At 38.6% G+C, this 22698-nt stretch overlaps 1 protein-coding gene and 1 long non-coding RNA gene across 5 annotated transcripts in view; one reads left to right on the forward strand and one right to left on the reverse strand.

Annotated features, from left to right (window-relative positions):
- The window catches only part of ADK (adenosine kinase), a 417444-nt gene that overhangs the window by 364390 nt on the left and 30356 nt on the right, over positions 1 to 22698 (forward strand). For all 4 annotated transcript variants that reach the window (XM_075935762.2, XM_075935764.2, XM_075935763.2 and 1 more), the window contains one exon: positions 337 to 451. In XM_075935762.2, the coding sequence (XP_075791877.2) occupies positions 337 to 451 (115 nt within the window). The remainder of the gene's footprint in view (positions 1 to 336; positions 452 to 22698) is intronic.
- The window catches only part of LOC142830479 (uncharacterized), a 137070-nt gene that overhangs the window by 42940 nt on the left and 71432 nt on the right, over positions 1 to 22698 (reverse strand). The gene's annotated exons all lie outside the window — the stretch shown is intronic.

Here is a 22698-nt window from a genome sequence, read left to right on the forward strand (position 1 = left end):
ATCCACCCCCTCTACAAATACACTCTCTCTCACTCTCTCCCTGCCCAGAGCCCCTCCTTACTCCTCATCTCTGACTAAATCATGTACATTTTTGTTTTATTTTAAAAAAAAAAGAGTTAAAGCCCGAGCAACACCAGGTAAATGTGCTAGCACTACATACATAAACCTTTAAGAGACTAAAGTATTCTTCCTCTTATACATCTTTCTCAATAAACAATAAAGTCTATTTTATTATCTAGTTGTAAGAGGATAAATCTTTGATCTGCTAATAAAGTCCTAATCTTTTACTGCTCTGCTATGCTGGCTACAAATAATTTTTTCTCTTGTTATTAATAGACTGAAGATATTAAAGAGATAGCCCAGAAGGCACAAGCCCTGCCAAAGGTGAACCCTAAAAGGCAACGAATTGTAGTCTTCACTCAAGGGAAAGATGACACTATAATGGCTACAGGTACATTTTTTTAAAATTCGTATTATTATACTGCAGAATACATACATGGAAAATCATGTATTAGATTTACAAATTATAACTTTCAAATTGTATTCAAAGTACTTGTCTTTCCCTGATTTTATCTTAACAAATGTTTCTCATATTTTAACCCCCTAAATGTCCTAAACATCAGAAGTTAACATTTCACAGGACTGTCTGACAACTTAGTTATGGGTATCTTACGTTATTTTTATAACGTAGCTCTAAAACACAGCTCCAGTTGGTGCTTTTTATGACTTCAGATTGTATCTGCAAAGCTATCTTTACTATAAACAAGAACACAATACACTTGTTGGAAACAGCTGCTGCAACAGTATAGTACATTTAAGCATTTGTGAAAATGAGGAAGGGAAATCCAGCACTAAGTGTATTTCCAGTCTTTTTGCTTTTAGTGGAAAGTCTCACTTCTAGCTTTTTTCAGCTGTTTGCTCTTCTATTCTCAAAGGGATAGGTGGAAAAAAGGTGTTCTAGATGGCATACAAGTGGTGTCTGCTTTTTGAAATACTGATACCATGACACACAGATTTACAAACATGACTACCTGCCTTTTAACAGGCTCTTGAATTTGTCCACCTATACTTTTTACTCTAAATAATACAATTACTGCCATGAACTGTTGCTATTTTAGTCATTAATTCCTGCCCAGGGTAAAGTACTAATTATGGGTCTAGTTCTTTTAGGTCCTGAGTGCCTCGTTTGAGGAGCTGAATACCATCTTTGGAATTCAATATGAGAGTTTAATGTGTTTAGCAGCTTGCAGGTTTGGACTATTAGGGATCTTTCCTTGTGCAAAATTGCCGTTTGAATCAGAAATTGCTTGGGGGTAAGATTGCAGGATTGGGCTCCAAGTAGATATGTCCCAGCCTTATAATTTGTGCTTAGGGGAATTCTCAATTATTTTTGTTTTTTAGATTATTTCTTCCCAGAATTTGTTTGCCACAAACTGTTTTCAAACGCCACCGGGTCCGATTTGGATATGTCTCTCTTGCCTTGCACGTATGTTAGCTTTGCTTCCAGAAAATAACTGCAGTATTTGAATAGCCCATATGGAGATGCTCCACTTGAACCTTGCATGGTGGGCTGAAAAACAGCAGTAAAAACATTGTTATATATGCGTTAGTAAATCTATGGTGGTAAATCTAAATCTTACACGTAACCCTCTGGTGCTCTTATTTAATTTTCACTGTGCATTTATTTTATTCTTTAAACTGGACTTGTTAACAAATCCATTAATCCATTCTTTGATATTTTTACAAGTGGGAGCTTATTGGAGAACTGACACTTGCTAATCTTAGCTGTTTGTTCCCTATGAAAATGAACTTAAATTAGATAATGCACTTTATATGCATGATAAATGCAAGATGGATAGAGAGGGTCTGCAGTGGTGTCAGCTACAAAAGCAAACATGATAAATGTTAAGGCAGTTTTGAGCCCTTGGATAAGCTATTCGGTGCACAAGCATAGCTGAATCTCATTGCTATGTTGTTATTCATGGCAGCCAAATAAATGTCAATAATAAAAGAGAATTAAAGATTTTCATTTCCCAGAGGCAGTCCTCTAATACAGCTTGATCTTTCATTTCATTTGTAATTCGTTCTCATGTCAGGATGCAATCATTTTCCAGGCTCTGTGTGTCATGTTAAGTCATTTAATAATGATTAAGAACATAAAAATGCTTGGCCTGTGGGGCAATTCTCAAAAGAGATACCAATTTGTTATTGTCCCCCCCCCCCCCCCGAATATGGATCAGCCTTTTCCTACCTCCTAGCTTTAAACTACTAATGAAGGATAGAAGGGAAACGTGTCCCTTATTTAGCATATAGTGACACCACAGAATGGCATATGGCAGTACTAAGTTATTTTCTAACTCATTAGGGCTTGTGCTTTAGACCCTGTATTGTAGAGTGTTTGTAACAGATCACTGGGAAGGTTGCTGCACTGAATGATATCTGTGGGTGTACGAATCCTGATTCTGTTCTTGAACTCCTAGGAGACAATTAATACATGTTCACATGGATCAGTTGTAGTGCAGTTTATTCTAATGCCTTTCTAAAGAGACCAGATACTCAGGGAGAGCTTGGTCAGAGGTTAAAAGAATACTTGCAAGGGAAAGGAGGCAGTTAGCCAGCTATTGGAGAGCTCGTACTTCAGAGTAGACTGCAAATTAAATACCCTTTGGTCAGACTTTGACCAGCTAACATGACAAAAGTGACTTCCTGGTTACAAGGTCAAAGAGAGATCCCTAAAAGCAACATAAACGTGAAAAGTATAATATCTCGCTCCCTATCTCAAACTCAGGGCTTCAGCTTCCATGCAACAGAGTCTACTGTTTTATCTCTTCTTCCCTCACTGCCATTAACTATCCTGAAACAGTTACTGGATAGATTATGCAAAGTGCACTTGAATTCTTGTTTTTCCAAAATGGGAAAACTTTACCACCTCCATCCTAAGAAGCACTAGGAAGCACTTTCTAACATTTCATAGAATCATAGGGCTGGGAGAAACCTCAGGACATCATAAGTCCAGCTCCCTGCCCAAAGCAGGACCAGTCTCAACAGTTCTTGTCGTCTTTGTCAAAATGGACTCCAGCTGCTGGCCTGGCAGGAGCAATTCCAGGGAAAGTTCTGCTCGGCTCTGGATATACCAAATTGTGGCCTCTAGGAAAAATAAAGTTCACCATCACTATCTGCTATCCATAAATAATAAGAATTGTCCCCAACCCTTTTGTGAAAATGGTATCAGCTGTTCTTTCTTCCCTCTTCCTATATCCCAAAACTCCTCTCTACTCCTGAGGGGATGTGAGAGGGTTGCATGCGGTTACTCTGGTTGGCTACCAGTAGTCTTCCCTAGGAGGCAGGGAGGGTCAGTTAGATGAGGGTTTCCTCTGGGCAAAGCAGTAAAGAGGAAGAAGACTGGGACTTCTTGTAGTGTCAACAGACTGATTCCAGTGACATTAAAATTGAGTTATTTTGACTACATTTGTGAGGTTTCAGCGCTGTGGCCTAGAACTCACCAAGACACTCTCGTTTTTGGGAATTGCATTTCAGCTCCCTCACAATACCAGTGCTGCCACTGTCTTGATCAGTTTGTGAATAACATTGGGCAGGGACTGCAGCTTCTTTGACAATGATGAGTAGTTCCAGCTTCTTCACAAATTTCAGCCCAGCCTGGGGAGAAAAGTATACTGTAGATATAATCAGTGAGTCTCTTCTGATTGGCTGGAGTACTTTCTAGTTTACTTATAGTTGTTATGGATGCTGCTTATTTTCTGTTTCTCTTGCTTTTTGGGCTTAAAAGAATTCCTGCAGAAATAATTTTATTTTTTAAACTAAAAGAAATAGGTGTAGCTTTGAAATCATGCTTATAAATAGACATTTAATTAAAATGGCATATTTGTAAGTCGTTTTGATGTGTAATTATGGTGGCTATCGTTCTTCAAAAAAATTCCATCCTAAACCATAAAAATATACTGTATCTGGTACACAAGCTTCTAAAAAGGCACAGCAGTACTAACTGGATCTTCACCTGTCATGCCGAAGTAGTTACTTTCCCCTTAGTAGCACAATGTAATTAAACCTAGAGTCATGAGTTGTCCACCTAGCAACCTGCTTGGTAAGACTGAGAAGGAATTTTACTTCTCTGCCAATACATGGAAGGGGGAGACTCTTTAGAAAACACATCTACATACATTTTGGGTTAGAGGAGAAGAAAGATCCTCTCTCCTCTTCAGCTGCATCCAGTATTAGATTTCTGATTCTTTGGCCTCTTCAGGCCTTAATTACTTTCTTTAATACCTAAAGTCTTTGTAGGTTCCTTCTCGGTTTCAGTCAAGAGGCTGTGGACTCTGGGATATTAGGGGGTTTTTTGAAAAATATTTTTGATCTGCTTCTGCAAATATCTGTACATTGTGAGACAGCTAGTATAAAATGGCCTTGCTTCATTCAGGTCAATGGAATGAGACCTATATACATCAGCTGCAGGGCATGGTACCACTTTTTTTACTTGAATAGTAAGAATAAAGGCCCTGATTCTCTGAGCTCATTAAAGATTCACCTTGGGGAAATTAGATGATGCTTGCCTAAATGGAGTTTTTTTCCTAATGATGCACAATTGGCTATATGTATTCATTGTAATATTTCTATTTGTTTCTTTGGCTTCCTCCAAAGCATCAGAGATTGGCTGTTGCTAGAGACAAGACACTAGACAGGACTGACTGATGCTACTGAGAATCCTCTTTCAAGATGCCCATCTGCTTTGTCTCATTCACATGCTCAAGTTCATATCCAGCTTCTCATCCACTGTAATCCACAGGTCTTTTCTTACTGAACTGCTGCTTAGCCAGTCGGTCCCCAGCCTGTAGCAGTGCTTGGGATTCTTCCGTCCCAAATGCAGGACTCTGCACTTGTCCTTGTTGAACCTCATCAAATTTCTTTTGGCCCAATCCTCCAATGTGTTTAGGTCACTGTGGTCCCTATCCCTACCCTCCAATGTATCTACCTCTCCCCCTCGCTTAGTGCCATCCGTGAACTTGCTGAGGGTGCAATCCATCCTCTCATCCAGGTCATTAATAAAGATGTTGAACAAAACCAGCCCTAGACCCAACCCTTGGAGCACTTTGCTTGATACCATCCGCCAACCAGACATTGAGCCGTTGATCACTACCTGTTGAACCAGACAATCTACCCAGCTTTCTATTCACCTTACAGTCCATTTATCCAATCCATACCTCCTTAAATTGCTGACAATAATACTATGGGAGACTGTATCAAAAGCTTTGCTAAAGTCAAGGTTTATCACGTCCACCGCCTTCCCCCATATCCATACAGCCAGTTACCTTGTCATAGAAGGCAATCAGGTAACAGCATATTCGGGTGCATTAGGAAGGGCATTGCCAATAGATCTAGAAAAGTTATTATTCCCTTTTATTTGGCACTGATGAAGCCAAATCTGGAGTGTTGTATCCAAATTCTGGGCACTGCATTACAGAAAAGATGTGTATGCACTGGAGAAAGTCCAGCGGGGGGCAACAAAAATGATGAGGGGGCTGGAGCACATGATTTACAAGGAGGGTCTGAGGGATTTGAGCTTATTTAGTCTTCAGAAGGGAAGAGTGAGGGGGGATTTGATAGCAGCCTTCAACTTCCTGAAGGGGGGTTCCAAAGAGGCTGGAGAAAAATGTTTTCAGTAGTGACAGATGGCAGGATGAGGAACAATGGTCTCAAGTTGCAGTAGGAGAGGTCTAGGTTGAATATTAGGAAAAACTATTTTACTAGTAGGGTGGGGAAGCACTGGAATGTGTTACTAGGGAAGTAGTGGAATCTCCATCTCTAGAGGTTTTTAACTTTTGTCTTGACAAAGCTCAGGCTGGAATGATTGAGTTGGGATTGGTCCTGCTTTTAGCAAAGGGTTGGACTTGATGACCTCTTGAGGTATCTTGCAGCCCTGGGATTCTATGATTCTAAGTTCACAATGATTGCCAGGTTTGGGGTCAGGATGAATTTTCCCCCAGATTAGATTGATTGAGAACTTGGGGAAAGAGGTTTATCTTCTTTCCGCATAATAGGATGTGGCTCGCCTGTTGAGATCTTCTGGGCTTATCTCCCCAGAATCTGTTCCCTGCCAGTTGCTGGTACCTCAGTCTCCCCCATTCTCTCCTGAAGGTACACACTTGAGTCTCCTGAATACTGAAAAGCTTTAGTCAAACTAAGGCCTTTAGGCTTACTAAAGGGGCATCTGAGTGAAAATTGATGGCCTGTGACACAGAGAAGTGAGACTAGATGATCTAACAGTCACTTCTACCCTTAAACTCAAGAAACCTATGAATTTTCCCCTGCAATTCCATTGGATATATTAATTTCACTTCCTGCCCTTAAATGATTATTATTTACCATGTGTACTCGTACATATAAAGTGTCATATAAGTGTGTAATGCACTTACCAGCGCTTTAGACAGCCTTGAGAATCTTACAATTTAAAGTCCATCCCTCAAAAAGCTTACAAGTGATGTTGGACGGTTTCAGTACAAGAAAGCGTGGATCCCAAGAGCATAAGCAGGCAGAGGAGTTGTTAGTCAGCAATGGAAAGCTAGGCAAAAGGAAGAGACTTTATGGTCGGGGTGGTTTCTAAGAAAAAGATTGTGTAATAATACGGGGCAGTATGGGGAAAAGCAGAAAGCCAAGAAAAATAGAAAGGCGAACTATGAAGAAAGGACTGGATTGGGTCTAGGAGAGGTTTATGAGAAAATGAGTAGGCAGAAAAGGACTGTTTGGGGTTTTAAATTAGCAATATCTTGACATTATATATTGTCCCTGTGTCCTATTTAAACAAGTATCACATTATCATGAGTTGTTCATTGGAAAGTGATGTGATTTGTGTATGTGCAATAATTACATAAGTGTATGGATGTATGTCACTGCTATATGTGTCTGGTAACATTTGTCAGTATCAAATGCTGTAAAATGTTCCTCCTTTTCAGGGTTGCTCATGACACTTCTAAACAAATTGCTTTTGGTCAGATACATTTTATGTCTGGGCTCAGTCCAAGGGAAAATCTTTTGGAAAATCTGAGCACAATCAGTTCAGCAGTGGAAAAACCACACTTTTCAACTGAAATATTTGCATAATTAAAAAACAGCTGAAGCTACAAACTTTAAACTTGTCTTGTTTTATGGTTTTAAGAGAGGAAAGACAAACAATCCCAATTTCTAGAAAGTCACTTCAGTATTTTTTAAATTATAAATGATGAAATTTGGCATATTGAGGCATGAATATTAGAATTTTCCATTCATTTTTCCCAGTGTTTTTAAGACCACCTCTGTTAAGGGCATGTTGTTTATGGGCTCCTTTATTCGAACATCACAGTTAAGGTTGGATATGTTTTTAAAAACTCACAATGCTTCAGTTAAAGCCATTTCAGCTTGGGCTGCATGTATCAGTTAAGAATGTGTTACCAAATGCAGTAGCAATGTCAAGAAATATTTACATTTTCATACGTGCACTAAAGCATCTTTAAAACAATTTAGCAGCACTTTTTCCTCTTTAAAATGAATGGAAATTAAATGGAAAAGTTAGTATTTATGAAACATAAAGATTAAGATATCAAGTGCTCCAAAGTCAGGAGATTCCATCTGTTAACTCTGTCACATTGTACATATGTAATAATTTCTATTCCTGCTTTCCCTTCATATTAGTACTTGCTGTTTAATCTATACCATAAAAAGCCAGATCTGCCATGTGGCCATGTTAACATTTTGGCAGTTAACCTTTCAGCATTTCTTGATATGCGTGCTTTCTTTCCTAATATCTAATGGTGCAGTAAGATTAGGTTTTACATGAAGCCCCAATCCATGTAAATTCTATATATTCCAGTAGTCCCATTGAGTTAATATAGATAAGAAAATGAGGAACTGAATCTAAAATATTTAGTTTAAATGCATGAATGTGTTTCTAATTTGTACGTCTAAATATATATTTGGTTAGGGCCAAGACACAAATATGGTTAGTATTAACTTACGAATCATGGAACTCCCTCTATTTTAGAAGGATGTGTTGTAACCATAAATATTTTCAGAAAGTTTTATTTTACTTTCAACCTAATTTCTTAGAATCTGGGGCTACGTTTAGACAGCAACCCTCTTTCGAAAAAGAGCATCTAGACTACAACCAGTACTTTTGAAAAAGCAAGCTGCTTTTTCGAAAGAGAGCACCCAGGCAGTCTGGATGCTCTCTTTTGAAAAAGCACAGTTTGCATTATATAATGCCTTGTTTTCAAAAGAGCATGTTCAAAAAAAGGCATTCTTTCTCATAAAATGAGGTTTTCCGTGGTTTAAAAAACTGCTGCGTTCTTTTGATTTACTTTTGAAAGAAGGTGGCAGCAGTCTAGACGCAGGGGAAGTTTTTTTTCAAAAAAAGGCCAATTTTTTTCGAAAAAACCCTGTTGTCTAGACACACCCTTCTCAAAATTTTCCAAGATAGAGATTTGAAGGAACAGCTGTTACTTAATTTCAGTGGTATGATACAATAAACTTTGATTGGGAATCAAGAGCAGTTGTTGGTGTTCAGGTATGCAATGAGCTCTTATAGAGGCCAATAGGTTTCCTTTGACAGGTAATACTATAAACATTGCCCAGCATGTTGCTTGTAAGCTTATCTGTAAAGTACAGAGGCATTTATCATAGTTGACATTACTGGTATTTTGTGCTGGGTCTGTTTTTAGTCCATCTTTCATAGATTACTGTGGATTTGTTGTTCTCAACTCAAAAGCAAACCAAAGTTTTCTCTTCAGTTATAGTGGTTTTATAATCTGCCTTCAGGAAAGCAGGAAATCGCCAATTAGCCAGTCTACTATTCAGTCTTGCTATATTGGGGTCGCATGCAATTTGTAGATTTGTTGGTTGTAGGAAATGTTGGATGCTCAAAGTGTTATATTTAAGATTATATAAAGTATACCTGTTTTCCAGAGGTGTGTTTTTTGTTTGTTTTGGTTTTTTGTTTGTTTGTTTGTTTTGGTCAATTCACAAATACAGTGGCAGGCTTCCAATACTTTGTGTATAGCAAAGCAAAGTAAATACCTAGTTAACTGTTGTTCTGATCTGAAAAACAGAAAACTTTGAACATGCAATGAATACTCAATAAAGAGACATAAAACACCATCTGTGCTCCAGAGGTCCAGTTCTAATTTAATTTGAATTACTTTGCCTTTTCAGTATACTATTGTTTAGGAAAACAACAAGTGCAAGTTAATGATGAAAGTCAGCAATTATGTATTCATGAATGACAAGGCTGGCAATATGTGTCATTGGCATTCATCTGGATGCAGAGAGAGAGGTTGCTTGAGAATTTTATTGAAAGTGCAAACTCATAAGTTATTAAAACTTAAATTTCTGGACACTCGTGTCTTCTTGGACTAGTAATTATGTTTAGAAGAATACATAATACTTAGTAATTTTTTAACTTTTCCTAGCAACTTCCAAAGTACAGGCAGTTCCCGGGTTACGTACAAGATAGGGACTGTAGGTTTGTTCTTAAGTTGAATTTGTATGTAAGTCGGAACTGGTACATATTGTAGGGGAAACTCTAGCCAAACATTTCTCCAGAGCTCAGTTTTATTCTCCCACACCTCACTTCCCTCAGTCCTTTATTCTCAAGCTGAGGTGTCTGCTGAGAAAAGCCGCTCCGCGTCTCCTTGGTCTGTTGGGCGGGGCGCTAGCTTCGCATCTCCCTGGTCTGCTGGAGGGAAGCAGCTAGTGCGGGGTTGCCTCACCCCATTTGTAAGTAGGGATCCGATGTAAGTCGGATCTATGTAACCCGGGGACTGCCTGTATTCAGAGGTTTACAGCCATGAATCTGGCATCAAAACCAGCTTGTGAGGTGGAAAGATATTATTAGCCCCACTTTAACCTCTCTGTGCTTCAGTTTCTTCTTCAGCAAAGTATAGCTCTCTGCTTGCAGAGAGGAAGAGAGAACAAATGACATAACAGATGTTAATCATGTTACTTAATGCACTGCTGGAAGAAGGTGCTCAGATACTATGGTGAGGAATGCAATATAAGTGCCTACATAGAATAGAATACTTTTGGTCTGAGAGAGGCTCTGTGGAACCTCCCATGTTAGTTATCTCTGGGTAATTCCATAACAAATTTGGAATTACTAACTGGTTAAAGTAATGGTATTTTTTTTCTGTCAGCCCTCCCGGTTTAACAACTGAAAATAAAACTGGGGAATTTTTCCTTTTCACGCATTATCACTAGTAGTAATTTTCTAAGTATTTATGCAAACTGGAAAAAAAACACAGAAATATCATGAAGTGGAATCACACTGAATTTCATACTAAGCAATTGCTGGTGGACCCTGTAGAGTTACAGAATAACTGTTATCCTCTATGGAGTTCTGCCATTGTAGATGGACAAGACATGTTCTTGGCCAGAGGGTTTCACAACCATTTTATAGTATTATCTCTAATACTCCTATACCTGAGCATGTACAAAAGGCAGTTTTGCCAACTCTTGATTTTATCATGAGTCTTGTGATATTAAGGCCAGGTCTATATACAGGGGAAGGTCAGCATAAGGCACGAAATAACAGCTGCAGTCGACATGCCTTAAGCTGAATTTTATCACCGTTCCCACAGCAGGATGGTGACGGGAGAAATTCTCCCATTACTTCTCATGACAGTGAGGAGTACCATGGTTGACAGGGGTGCCCTCATTGTTCAATTTAGTAGGTCTTTGTTAGACCCACTAAATCAAATGCCAGAAGATTGACTCCCACAGTGTCAATCTTCCCGCAAGTATAGATGTGGTCTTAGTGTTTGTACAGCCCAACAGCTTAGAGGTATGTGATTACATGGGAATCTCAGCTTTCATTGGAAGAAAAAAGTAATGTCCCAGCCTATGTGGTTGCAGAGAAAGGCTTGAAAACAGGATTCAAGGATACTCCAACATATCAGAAACCAGAAGACAATTATAAAACTGCATTTTTTTAAAGAACTTATGAATGTCATGATTTTCTAAGGCTTAACTCATGTTTGAGCTCTTGAGGTCAGTAATAGTGAAATGGATTTCTGAAGCTTATAACTTTCCCAAATTGGGATGGATTTTCATAGAAATAGCAAAAAAGCATCTGTCTCACTCTCGGGCAAAATCCCTTGCCAAATATTAATTCCCTGCTCCAAAGTATGGGGATACAAAAGCTTCTCAGTGAAAAGTTTGTCATATTTTTTAAAAAATTGGCAAAACAGCATACTGTTCCTTAACCTTGTTCTTGGAAATGGCTGAGCTATTTTTCCTGGTATGAAAAATTTCAGCCTGAACGCGTAAAGTTACGAGCAACTGAACCTTGGCAAAGTTACGAGCAACTGAAACCAAGCTCTTACAATAGAAAGACTTGCTAAAGTAGCTACAAATGCCACTGCCAGCTCTGCCTACAACTGAACGCTATGCTGGATGGAATAGATCTTTGATGGGTGTCAATTTTCAAACTGCATTGTAGATCAATAACATTACTGCTGATACAAGTGCCAACCACCGGCCACCAACTCCCTTTGACAGCCTCCGAATGAACCAACTTGAATTCAGTTGATGGGATAGCACGTTGAGAACCCACAGCTCATGTGGTTGAAAGATCCATAGAGATAATTCTGAAATGTTTCTAGCTCTGCTGTAAAGACAGTAATTACAAAGTGTATTTGAAAAGACTGTTTAATGGGGAGAGACAGTCAACAGGAACCAGAAGGGTACTGCCCAGTGGAGTTCAGCTGCATGGTTCTTCACTATGTCTTTGTCTTAGGACAGGTACAAACTTGAACCTAAAATAGAGCTTTCCTGTGTGCCGGCATAAAATCTTTATTCAGAAAAAAATATGTAATTGCTACATATTCCACGTACAATAATTCTTTTGTAAGCTTGTAATTAAATATGTACTTTACAATTAATGTTCAGCGCTTTAATGAATTCATGTGCATATTTTATTCTGCTATAACATTCAACATTTGATACAGGCTACTTCTCCTTAAATAGCCCTTGCTGCTTAATAAGGTGTTACACAGGGCAGGTGATTAAGAGGGTTATAGTGCACTAGTTCATCACCTCCCAACCTTGGAGTTCAAATCATAGCTCAAGTAGCAAATGAAAACCTCTGGGCTAGTATCCATTGTCACATAAATTAATATGGTGATTATTTTATTATATTAATCTGATGTCATGCTTATTACCTAAATTCTACTACAGTTTTTAGAAATCTATTTTTGTGTTACCCCAGTTATGTGTGATTTTTTTTCCCCATTGTATGGGATTAAAGAGCCAACTACTTCAGCAGGTTTCATAATAGATCATCATAATAAGTTGGCTTTAACATTTTTTTTCTTATGGAGATGCAGAAAGATCAATGTCTGTGGTGCCCTAGGTCAGGATCAATGCTTTTAATAAAACTTCCTTTTTTTACCTTTGTATGGTTTTTGCTTTTATTAATGAGCTTGTGTTTCAGTTTCAGACCCTTAATGGCTTTCTGATAATGTCACACTGCTGAAGATCACCGCCAGTTTGAACTTACATCTCTAGTATCAATGATTAAATCCGTTGTCTGCTTTAGACATGTTAGAAGACATGAGTTGAAACATATCAGAAAGCCAGGCTTCCTTGAACTCCAAGTTAAAAATCTTTTGGGAGGGTGGTAAATTAGAATTTACAAATTTTATGGATCTGGTACTCCAGTATTGCTAAAAACATCACAAATAACTGCTGCAGCCTTGACCACTCTTCAAGTAAGCAAGGATATTAAACTTTCCACAATGACACTTTGTAACATTGCACAGTGCCTTTTATAAGATGTTTTTGGAATAAGCTGACTGACACCTTTCGCTCATTTTTCCAAGGCTGCCTGTAGGTATTATGGGGTGGAATCTAGAAGCATGCTACTGAAGTTACCGAATAGATTGGAACACATAAAATTATTTGAAGGCTTCATTGAAGTAAATGGAAATTCCATTAACTTTAGTGGGAATTTTAAATTCTCTACCACCATAAACAACAAAACATTGTCAAGTACTTAATTATGGCTAGTGCTGCACTCATTTTCTGTATTATACCTTGTGTGTGTTGTCTGGTTCAATTCTCAGTCACCTGCAAATTTATCAGTAGAGAACTTTACATATATTGAAAGGGTCGGTGATGCATTTTACCTTATCTTATACTCTTTGAAGTCTCTTACAAATGTGGGGCAGAGAGAACTGGACATTTACACCATTGGCACTTTAGTAGCACATTTTATGTAGCAAAGTCTTTTTTCCAGAATTTTGAAAGTCTTAGCCTTATTTTGATAGCAGATCACTTCATAACAAATCATCACAAAAGTATTTGAACAGCAGTCTATGCTAGAAACTGCTGTACAGACTCCAGTAGTCCATCATCTTTAATTTAGAGATGTTAGTTCCCATCTTGTGATTATAGCTGAGTGAGCACTGTAGCAAAGTTTAAATTATAGCTATCTCTGTTGTGCTTTTGATATAGATGACAAAACTTACATGGTCAGTCTTCTAATCTTCACAAGTATAAATAGTCACCATAAAAGTATTGCACAAAATAAGTATGTGTGTGTAGGGGCCATATCTGTGACACTGGGGAAACCCACAGCAGGAAGTAGCCATCTGAACAGATGTTTCTGTGCTGTGGGGCCCATTCTCAGTTTGTGCAGGTTGTGGGAGAAAGCTGTCCAGACTGCTAGTAGAGGTGTAGTTCTAGGAAAAACAAGACAGATGGATGAAAAAAGATGGAGGAACTAGAGAAGGGAAATAGTTGGAGGGGATCTGCTTGACTGATTTTGGAGACAGGAGAATGGAGGTAATTCTCTGTATAGGGCATCAGCTTACCTGGAGCTGGCACAAATATAGTCAAAGGTGAAAAGTGAAAATTGCCTAAAGGTGGACTGGTGAGGTTCTGTGACTAGTTTCCAAAGTAAATGTTCCTGTTTTCAAATAAAAGGGTGGGCATGACTTTAACACCAGTATCTGAAAATCATACAGACCTTTGTTCACACAGCATCATCAATAACCTTGATACTGATGAGGTATTAAAATAAAGGTTGAACCTCTAAAATCCGGTGCTCTCTGGTCCAGCAACATCTGTGGTCCAGCTGCCCAGCCAGCTAGGCTGGCGGTGGGGAGCGCATCCCCAGTGGGACTGACATGGTAGGGGGAGTGCAGCCCTGGCCAGAGCAGGAGGCAAGGAGCGTAGCCCCATTTGGGGCGAGAGGCAGCAGGGTCTGGCAGCCAGGAGCGCAGCCTGCGTTGTGGCGGTGGGGGGTGCATCCCAAGCCCACAGTTGGAGGCAGCAGGGCTGACCCCAGTCCAGAGCTAGCATGGTGGGGGATGCAGCCCCAGTCGGGGCTGGAGGCAGCAGCAGGCGTCAGGAAGTGCAGCCCCATCCAGGAGCAGAGTCCTACACCTGGGTAGGGAGCCTTGACCTCCCCTTGTCCAGTAAACTCTGTTGTTTGGGACCACTCAGATCCTCAGGGTGCCAGACAAGGGCGGTCTGATCTGTGTAATTTAGGTGTACACATGACTACCACAAGGAGAAGTATCTGCAGTTGATATGTAATTACCATTTGGTTGATCCTTTGTGAAACTAAGTAGACTCTTGCTCACTCTCTCCTATCTATATGCATTCTACATTGATAAAATGAGTAAAATGAAGCCTTGTTTGTGTCAGTAAAGTAAGCTGGTCTGACTTGAAATGCACACAGAGAGCAGCTCTATTAAATAGGAAGGACAAGAGAAAAGGTAGATCTGGGTAATATCTTTTTAGTGGAGCAACTTCTGTTTGTGAGACAAGTTTTCACGTCCACAGAGCTTTTCTTCAGTTCTTGGAAAGATATTCACAGTGTTACAGCAAAATAGAAGGTGAAACAGATTGTTTAGCATAAGCAGTTGACCATATTGTTTCTGAATTCTTTCCCCAATAGAAGTTGGTTCCAATAAAAACAATTACCTACCCACCTTGTCTCTTGCATACTAGGGACCAACAGGGCTATAACAACACTGCAAGCAATTGTTGGTATACAGTAAGTTGTATGGTCGTACATGCAAGGTGATATAACTACAATAATAATAATGTTTGTTTTAAAAATACATCCAGTTGTCTTGACTAGATGTAAAGTTCAGACATGTTCCTGTTGAATTTACTTGACTTGATGTTTTTAGTTTTGTTAACAGCCCATTAACTAGATGGGCAAGGGGCGCGACAAAAAGAAGTTCTGTGAAGCCAAATATTTGTAGCACTTAAAATCTGACACTGTGGTATTGCACTGTGAACCTGAATTGATGCTTGGCAATGCATTGTGGCTAATGGCAATTGATCGCAGGATGAAACTGCAGAACTCCATTCCAAATTGTTGGCTTTAGAAATTTGATAATGAGTACCTTTTCTGATGGAATAAAACAAGTGCCACAAGCAGTATCTCCTCCTCCTTCACACATCCCCTCCTGGCCTCACAAGTTTCAGAATAGTGTTTGTACAATGTATTGTTGTCAGTGACAACTGAACAAGAATTTTCAGAAGCAGTTGGCTATCAAATAATGGCAAATTTAAAGGTTATGCAAATTGTGCCAGTACAGCCCAGCTTGTTTCAGACCTCTTTTCTCTATTATCATATCAATCAAGGCAGCTCATAGTAGACAAAGCAAGGTTATGGGAACCACCTAGAGCATCATGCATCATTAAACATCAATGCAGCATACATGAACATCTGCAATGTCGATCTTATTAACGGAGGGCATAGCGGAAGGCGATAAACAGCTTTCTTAGTCATTTAATTGTAAGAAATTTCATATCCTAATGCTTGCATTGTTTATCAACAGCATGTTCATCAATAATTATTTAATTATAGTAGGCTATTTTACAATACCTATTGCTCGCAGTTAATCACTACACAAATATGAACTTCCATCTATGAACACTTCAGCACATCAGTTGCACTAATAGTGCACTTCTCTTTTAGCTTTGCTTTTCTTGTGGGATGGAAATATTTGTGTGACTTTTACATTAATAGTTTTCTAGCTGGTGCATGAAGATTGCTTCCTGGATGTCCTATTAGTGTAGGCTTCTTAGAAACTTCAAAAATACAACAAGGAGTTTTATTTAGGGATTTAATAAAGGTGGGAAAGCCATTAAGGAGTCCCTGTGTGTGAACCCAAAATAGATATTTGGAAACATGAAGCAAAGTGTCAAACATTTGTACTAGCAAACTATAGGTTGTGGGGAACGTTTTTAGGGCAGGGAATGCATGGAGATAGAAAATGAAAGTAAGTGAGGCTGTGGCTCCAAATGATTTGGAGGAAACTAGTATAGTAATCACAATCTAGTTGAGATTATAAAATCCAATGAAGCGAGAGAGAATTTGGCTTCTTCAACCCAGATTGCAAGGCAGTTGCCCGAGATAGGGGACCATACTCCTGGATGTGTCATGACAGTGACAGGTGACAGCCCTGTTTTGTTAGAAACACAGCCATTGGTGAATTCCCTGGTGGTTAGCCAGGTATAAAGTGACATGTCCAGAGTGTAGAGGTGGATGGAAGTACACCTCTTATAGTTCTGTCCTGCATCCCACTGCAAGCTAAACAAATACTCAATTGAAAAAAAAAAAAAAAAAGGAGGAAGTGAGTGAATGGAGGAGTAAAGTAATACAAGGTTAAAGATCAGGTCTGACAAGTTCACTCAGCAGGAAAATGTTCTACACTTATTCCATTTTCAAGAAGCATTGATCGTTCCGTGTGATCTTGTACTAGCTCTAAATTTACTGCTCATTGTGAGTAGCAGGCTCCTAGATCTGACCATGCTTGCATTTGCTTTTTATAAGGAAAAAGGAAAAAAAATCTTCAAAGTTTCTTTTGGCATAAAGATCCAACATACAGGCTAAAAATGTAGGGTATATTCAGCCGCAAGGAAACCTACAGATGAACGCAGAGCTCCACAGCAGTTGTCTCTGCAATCTGTAGGAGTCAACTGGTGGTAGAGAAAGGTGAAAAGAAATATGTTAGAAAAAGAAAAGTGAATCAAATGAAAAACTACCGGGATGGATGAAAACTGTGCAAATGTAAAATTGTCAATTTTTAATTTGATTTCCATATCTGAAAGGATATTGGGTGTATGATATATTTAAATTCCAAGATTCAGTGTTCCTCTCAGTTGTTTTGGAAAATTAGAAACTATGCATAAGTAATCATTAAATGCATTCTCTATGATGGATGGATTAAAAAGCAAGAAGTCTTTTTCCACCCTCATTTTCTCACCTCAAAATCTAACTGATGTGGTTTATTTCCCTGTGCAGGTAAGAAAACAGAGAACTTGGTCCTGTAGCTCTGAATTAAATAATAATCTGCTTTAAACCGCAGACTTTGCTGCCTATCTTTTTTTCCTTTTTCATTCAGAATATCTGGTAGCTGCAACAGAACAGGATCAGTAGTCCAAAAATAATTGTACAAAGTATTTTTAACGTTTTTGCTAGAATGGTCATATTTTGAGCTTTCTTTACTATACTAGCTAAAGTTGTGATTTTTGGGTGATGGTATTGTTTAAAATACATTATCAACGGTTTAAAAAGATATTTTTGAAGTATAAAACTGTAGGATGCAGTAACAGTATGGTAGTAAAACCTTGAAGGCGGAGTGATTAAAAATGACAGGCTGTGGTACAAACTTGACAAGGTTCTGTAAATGTGGAGGATGGAGACTTTTAATTTATGCCTTCTAGCCTGATTATTGTGGTTTTGTCAAGCAGCCTGTTTTTATAGCTTCAGGTTTTACTGTAAATGACAGTGAAGTGTGCACTATAAATCCTGTTGTGTTACCTTTATGAGTGCTATAGCCTACAGCCATGCTTTAAAAGGCTTGCTATGCAAACATACGATTCAAGTGCTCTTGCTAGAAACTGTCAAAACTACTGTTATAATAACTGCACCCTAATGAGTGTTCACTGTGTAGGAAATATATATAAACTAAATATTAGTGTTGCATAATTTACATTGAAATGAACAAGTAATTATTTTGAACTGAGGAAATCCTATACATTCCATTTATAGCCGTAATTAAGTAAAACCATGTTGATACTAATTAGGTGATTCTAAAAGGATCATAGTTCTGTATATTTAATTATCAAAGGAACAATAAACTAATTTATGGTGAAAAAACCTCTATCGTCTTGCATCAGATTCTGCTTTTAGTTACCCTAATGTAAATCTATAGAGTATTTTCACTGAAGATAATAGAGCTGCTTCTGATCTGTATTGGGTGTATCCGACAGCAGAATTTGGCCCTTTGAGATTAGTACAAATCTCAGCCCACACTGCACTTGCATCTTCTAATAGATTTATAAAAGCTGTGGAAGCCTAGAAGAATCTACTTAATAAGCAAACTCCCATTCTGTAAAATAATAATAATAATAATCAGTCTAGAGGGATCTTAATTAAAGACAACAGAGAATTTACAAACACAGAATGAAAGCAACAGAAATAATAATTAAAAGCTCTAGATCTAATTTCTAAACAAAACTAGGAGAAATCAAAATCTCTGCATAGAAATTAGGTATTTAAAGACACTAATATAGGATCACTCAAGTTTCTCTCTCCTCTTCCGGACCTTTCTCCAAGAGAATAAAATCCAATAAATAAAAAAGGTGAGGAACATATACGTATATTGGATTGTTATTAGTCATGTGCTGCAGAAGTCTGTTTATCTCTGATGGACTGATTGTATTTATAAAACTAAATGTAAAATCTACCAGTAAAAAAAGCTCCTTCTAAAGTTCTCTCTAGTGACCTAGTGCACACTCCTCCTTCTCTATTCAGTCTCAGTGATGCTCAAATAAAACAGAAGTGCCTTGGGCCCATTTCTGCCTCTCCTGATGACCTGTGTTTCTTAGATTATCATGACATATAAACAAAACTGTCATCTAACATGGCACCCATTTAAAAGATGTAATTTCTGTATTCTCCACTCAGATTCTGAGGTGTAGCTGAGGAAACCTGCACATTGCATGCTGGAGGTATGCATGTATCTCAGGGACAAGAAAGCTATACATAAATGGGAGTGTAAATATGAGGGAAAATATAATTCTTTTCCTTTTCAAAATTAAATTACACTCCATTTTTGCAGAAATCATACTTAGGTTTTTGAGAATTTTTTTCCTTAAATATTGATCAGTATTTCCTTGAAAATTGTTCCATGCTGTAACATCTTAACAGTACAAGTAATATAGTGTTTTTAAATATCTGTGTTTCAGTATCCTGAGATGTGTGGCCCAGTGCAAACAATAAATGCAAGCATCAGATGAAATTTGCTGGGTCTGCTTAACCAAGTAACCAAGCTTTAAGTGAATAAGGCATGTGGAACCTAAGATACATATCCCCACTTTGGCTAGGCACAGGTTGAATTAGTCACCCAACCCTATAAATCAAGAATAGTTGCCTGCAACACTTTTGTAATGTCTTAGTTGCTGGCATCTGGCAGTTTCAAAACCTACAATCCCTCCCCTAAAACTAACTGTCTATGACAACACACGTAAGCCCAGCAGAACTCTCCAGAGACATAAGGGGATCCAAGAGCTGTCTTCTCCATAGCTCCTGTCGCACTTACAGCTCTACCAGGGGTCATTAGTGTTCAAAACTTTTGTTGGTCCAATTTATCTGGGTGAATTTTTCCCTAGAATTACCCTGGGTGTAACGCCCATTGACACTGGCGGGAGTTAAGATTCTCAGCGTTCTGAAAAATCAGGCCAGATTTGTTTTAGGTACCTAAATCCAGATTCAGGCATCTAAATAACACTGTCCTGATTTAAGCACCCAGTGTTTGACTATGGTCGTTTTTAATTTTGCTGTGCCTCTCTTTAGAGTTTGGTAAAGCGGGGATCACATTATCCTAACTTACAGAGGTTTGGTGAATCTTAATCAATTCATATCTTTTAAGTACTTTGAGATCCTTGGATGAGAGGACAACATTATTAAGAAATTACATCAACTATTAGTGAATTGAATCAACAGGAATTCCTCTTAGTCTCACCAATACTGAGCAACAATCCTCCAAATTGTATCTATCAGTCACATGTATTCTTGTACACACGTATCTACACATTAGTCTTATACAAGCAATCAGGCACACTTACAACTATAAACAAAAGACAGACTGGCAAAAAGACTAAACTAGTCAATAAAAACAAATGAAAGGGGATTTTTTTCTTCTAACTAAACATATCATTCTTTCTTGGCTCTCAGCTGGGTCTTTTTTTCTTGGCTTGCACCGTACTGATGAAACAAATAGGCTCTGGTTTTGTAGATGACAAATAAGTAAATAAATAACCTGAATGTTTTTTAAAAGTAAGAGGTAAAAATAGGAAGTCTTGTTATCACTTATGGTAGCTGAAATATTTGTGTTTCTGCAGTCACATATTTACAAATGTGCGGTCTATGTACATAAATGTCTACGGCCACTGTGTTACACTAGTTTTATGCTGGTGTTGCTTGACTGATTTCAGTGAAGCTCCATTGTGGTAAAACTGAAGTTATACACTGGGAAATCAAGTCATATATGTCTGAGCAGGACTTTTAAAAGTACCATTTCAGCTTTTGGATTGCTCTGACCCATCCCTTCTCTTTTTAGGTCTGATTATGATCATGATCACTGGTATAATTCAGAACTCCATTACAGGCAGTCCCCGGGTTACATGGATCCGACTTACATCGGATCCCTACTTACAAACGGGGTGAAGCAACACCGCACTAGCTGCTTCCTCCCAGCAGACCAGGGAGACGCGAAGCTAGCTCCCCCCCCCCAGCAGACCAGGGAGACGTGGAGCGGCTTTTCTCAGCAGACACCTCAGCTTGAGAATAAAGGACTGAGGGAAGTGAGGTGTGGGAGAATAAAACTGAGCTCTGGAGAAATGTTTGGCTAGAGTTTCCCCTACAATATGTACCAGTTCCGACTTACATACAAATTCAACTTAAGAACAAACCTACAGTCCCTATCTTGTACGTAACCCGGGGACTGCCTGTATAGTCATTTATATTACTCCAGTGTAAACATGTACAAGTTCAAAATCAGGCTCTTCTTTCATGTCTGATATTTAAACCTTAACACTCTTCTTTTCTCAACCTCCAAACCCTTTCCTCTCTAAGGGCATGTCTACACAGCAGGGCTAACATCGAATTAAGCTACGCAATTCAGCTATGTCAGTTGTGTAGCTTAAATCAAAATCACTTAACTCGGCCTTAGACGCTGTCTACACAGCAGGAAGTCAAAGGAAGAACACTCTTCCTTCAACTTCACTTACTCCTCATGAAATGAGGGCTACCATGAGTCAGAGTAAGAAGTCCTCCAGCTCGACATTATTTTGGAATAAAGGCTTGCTGTGTAGATGCACCCTAATAGAGATCACAGGAAAGTGATTTAATTCTGAATGCTACCTTATGTCTTTAGCAGCCATGTTGAATTAGGGTTTGTTTTCTAACAGTTCAGTGGATGCAGTTTCAGCTCCCCCTGAAAAGCATGCCTAGCAGGCAAATGAGAGTTCTCTTGTGAACTTGGAAAGGCTTTTTCAACAGAATTCACTGCAGTTCTAAACTTTAAACATTGTGACACATGACAGAAAAATTCAGCAGCCAGTTCTTCAGGCACTTTTTCTTAGGAATATATATACATATGCATATATTTCATCAGAGCCAGAATGAAGACAAAACTTTAGCATCTTTTGCTACCCTCCCCTGCTCCTCTTTCTTATATACATAATTATAGTATTTTCTATGCTGGTCTAAGCAAAAAATAATAAGATTTTAAAAATAAAACACAACTTCAGCTGATGGTATTGGCAGTGAACTGAACAGAGAATGCCAAAGAGGAAGGGGCTCCCACACTTTTAAAGAACAAACTTTTGGGTCTATGAAAACCATACAAGAATGAGTTATTCATTAGTGGTGGTAAGTTTTGCAGTTCTTGCAACTGGATACAGTGAGTGTGATTCAGATCTCACCATCTGAACCAAGAGTTAATTCAAGCCAATGGTGTTATACTACTGAGAATGTGTCCAGAATCTGGCTTTGGTCCAGTGGTCTATACATACTCTATCTGCATGTATAGTAAGTTATGGTACGGTATCCGTAGTCATGATGTGGTCATTATATTTATTTTATATTATTTGTGTCATGCTTGTTAATTAGAAGAATCCCTAAGCATTCCCCAAACTGTTGAATGTTGTTCACTTCCATAAACAATACTACTCATTTATGCTGATGTGACAGGAAAATCGGCCCAGTATAACTACAGCACCAGTCCATTGTGCACAAAAGTGGGCATGGGAGAGGAAAAATGTGCAAGGAAACAAGTCAAACGCCTGCACTCAACAAAAGTGCCGTGGAGCCTACAACATTTATGCAGAGCAGATATATGAAATCTGGCATAGAATGATGGGCCGAATCAACCCTGCTAGATTTGAACTCCATCGTGATAGGAAGTCTAGATATTTCTAACCAGAGGCTTAGAGCTCTACACCATCCCTGTTGATTTTTATAGCTTTGGGCATCAGTGCGCTGATACGGATGTCGGTATAACAGTATCTACCTAAGGTAAATGATATTGGTGTCCTTTTTTTAAGGAATACAGCAGTAACAGTGGTGCCTACCTCAGTGAAAACAGGGCGGTGGGGGAAGCTTTTTTTAACTCTACTGTTTTCAGG

Source organism: Pelodiscus sinensis, chromosome 8 (assembly GCF_052426305.1).
Source record: "Pelodiscus sinensis isolate ZL-2025 chromosome 8, ASM5242630v1, whole genome shotgun sequence".
NCBI lineage: Eukaryota > Metazoa > Chordata > Testudines > Trionychidae > Pelodiscus > Pelodiscus sinensis.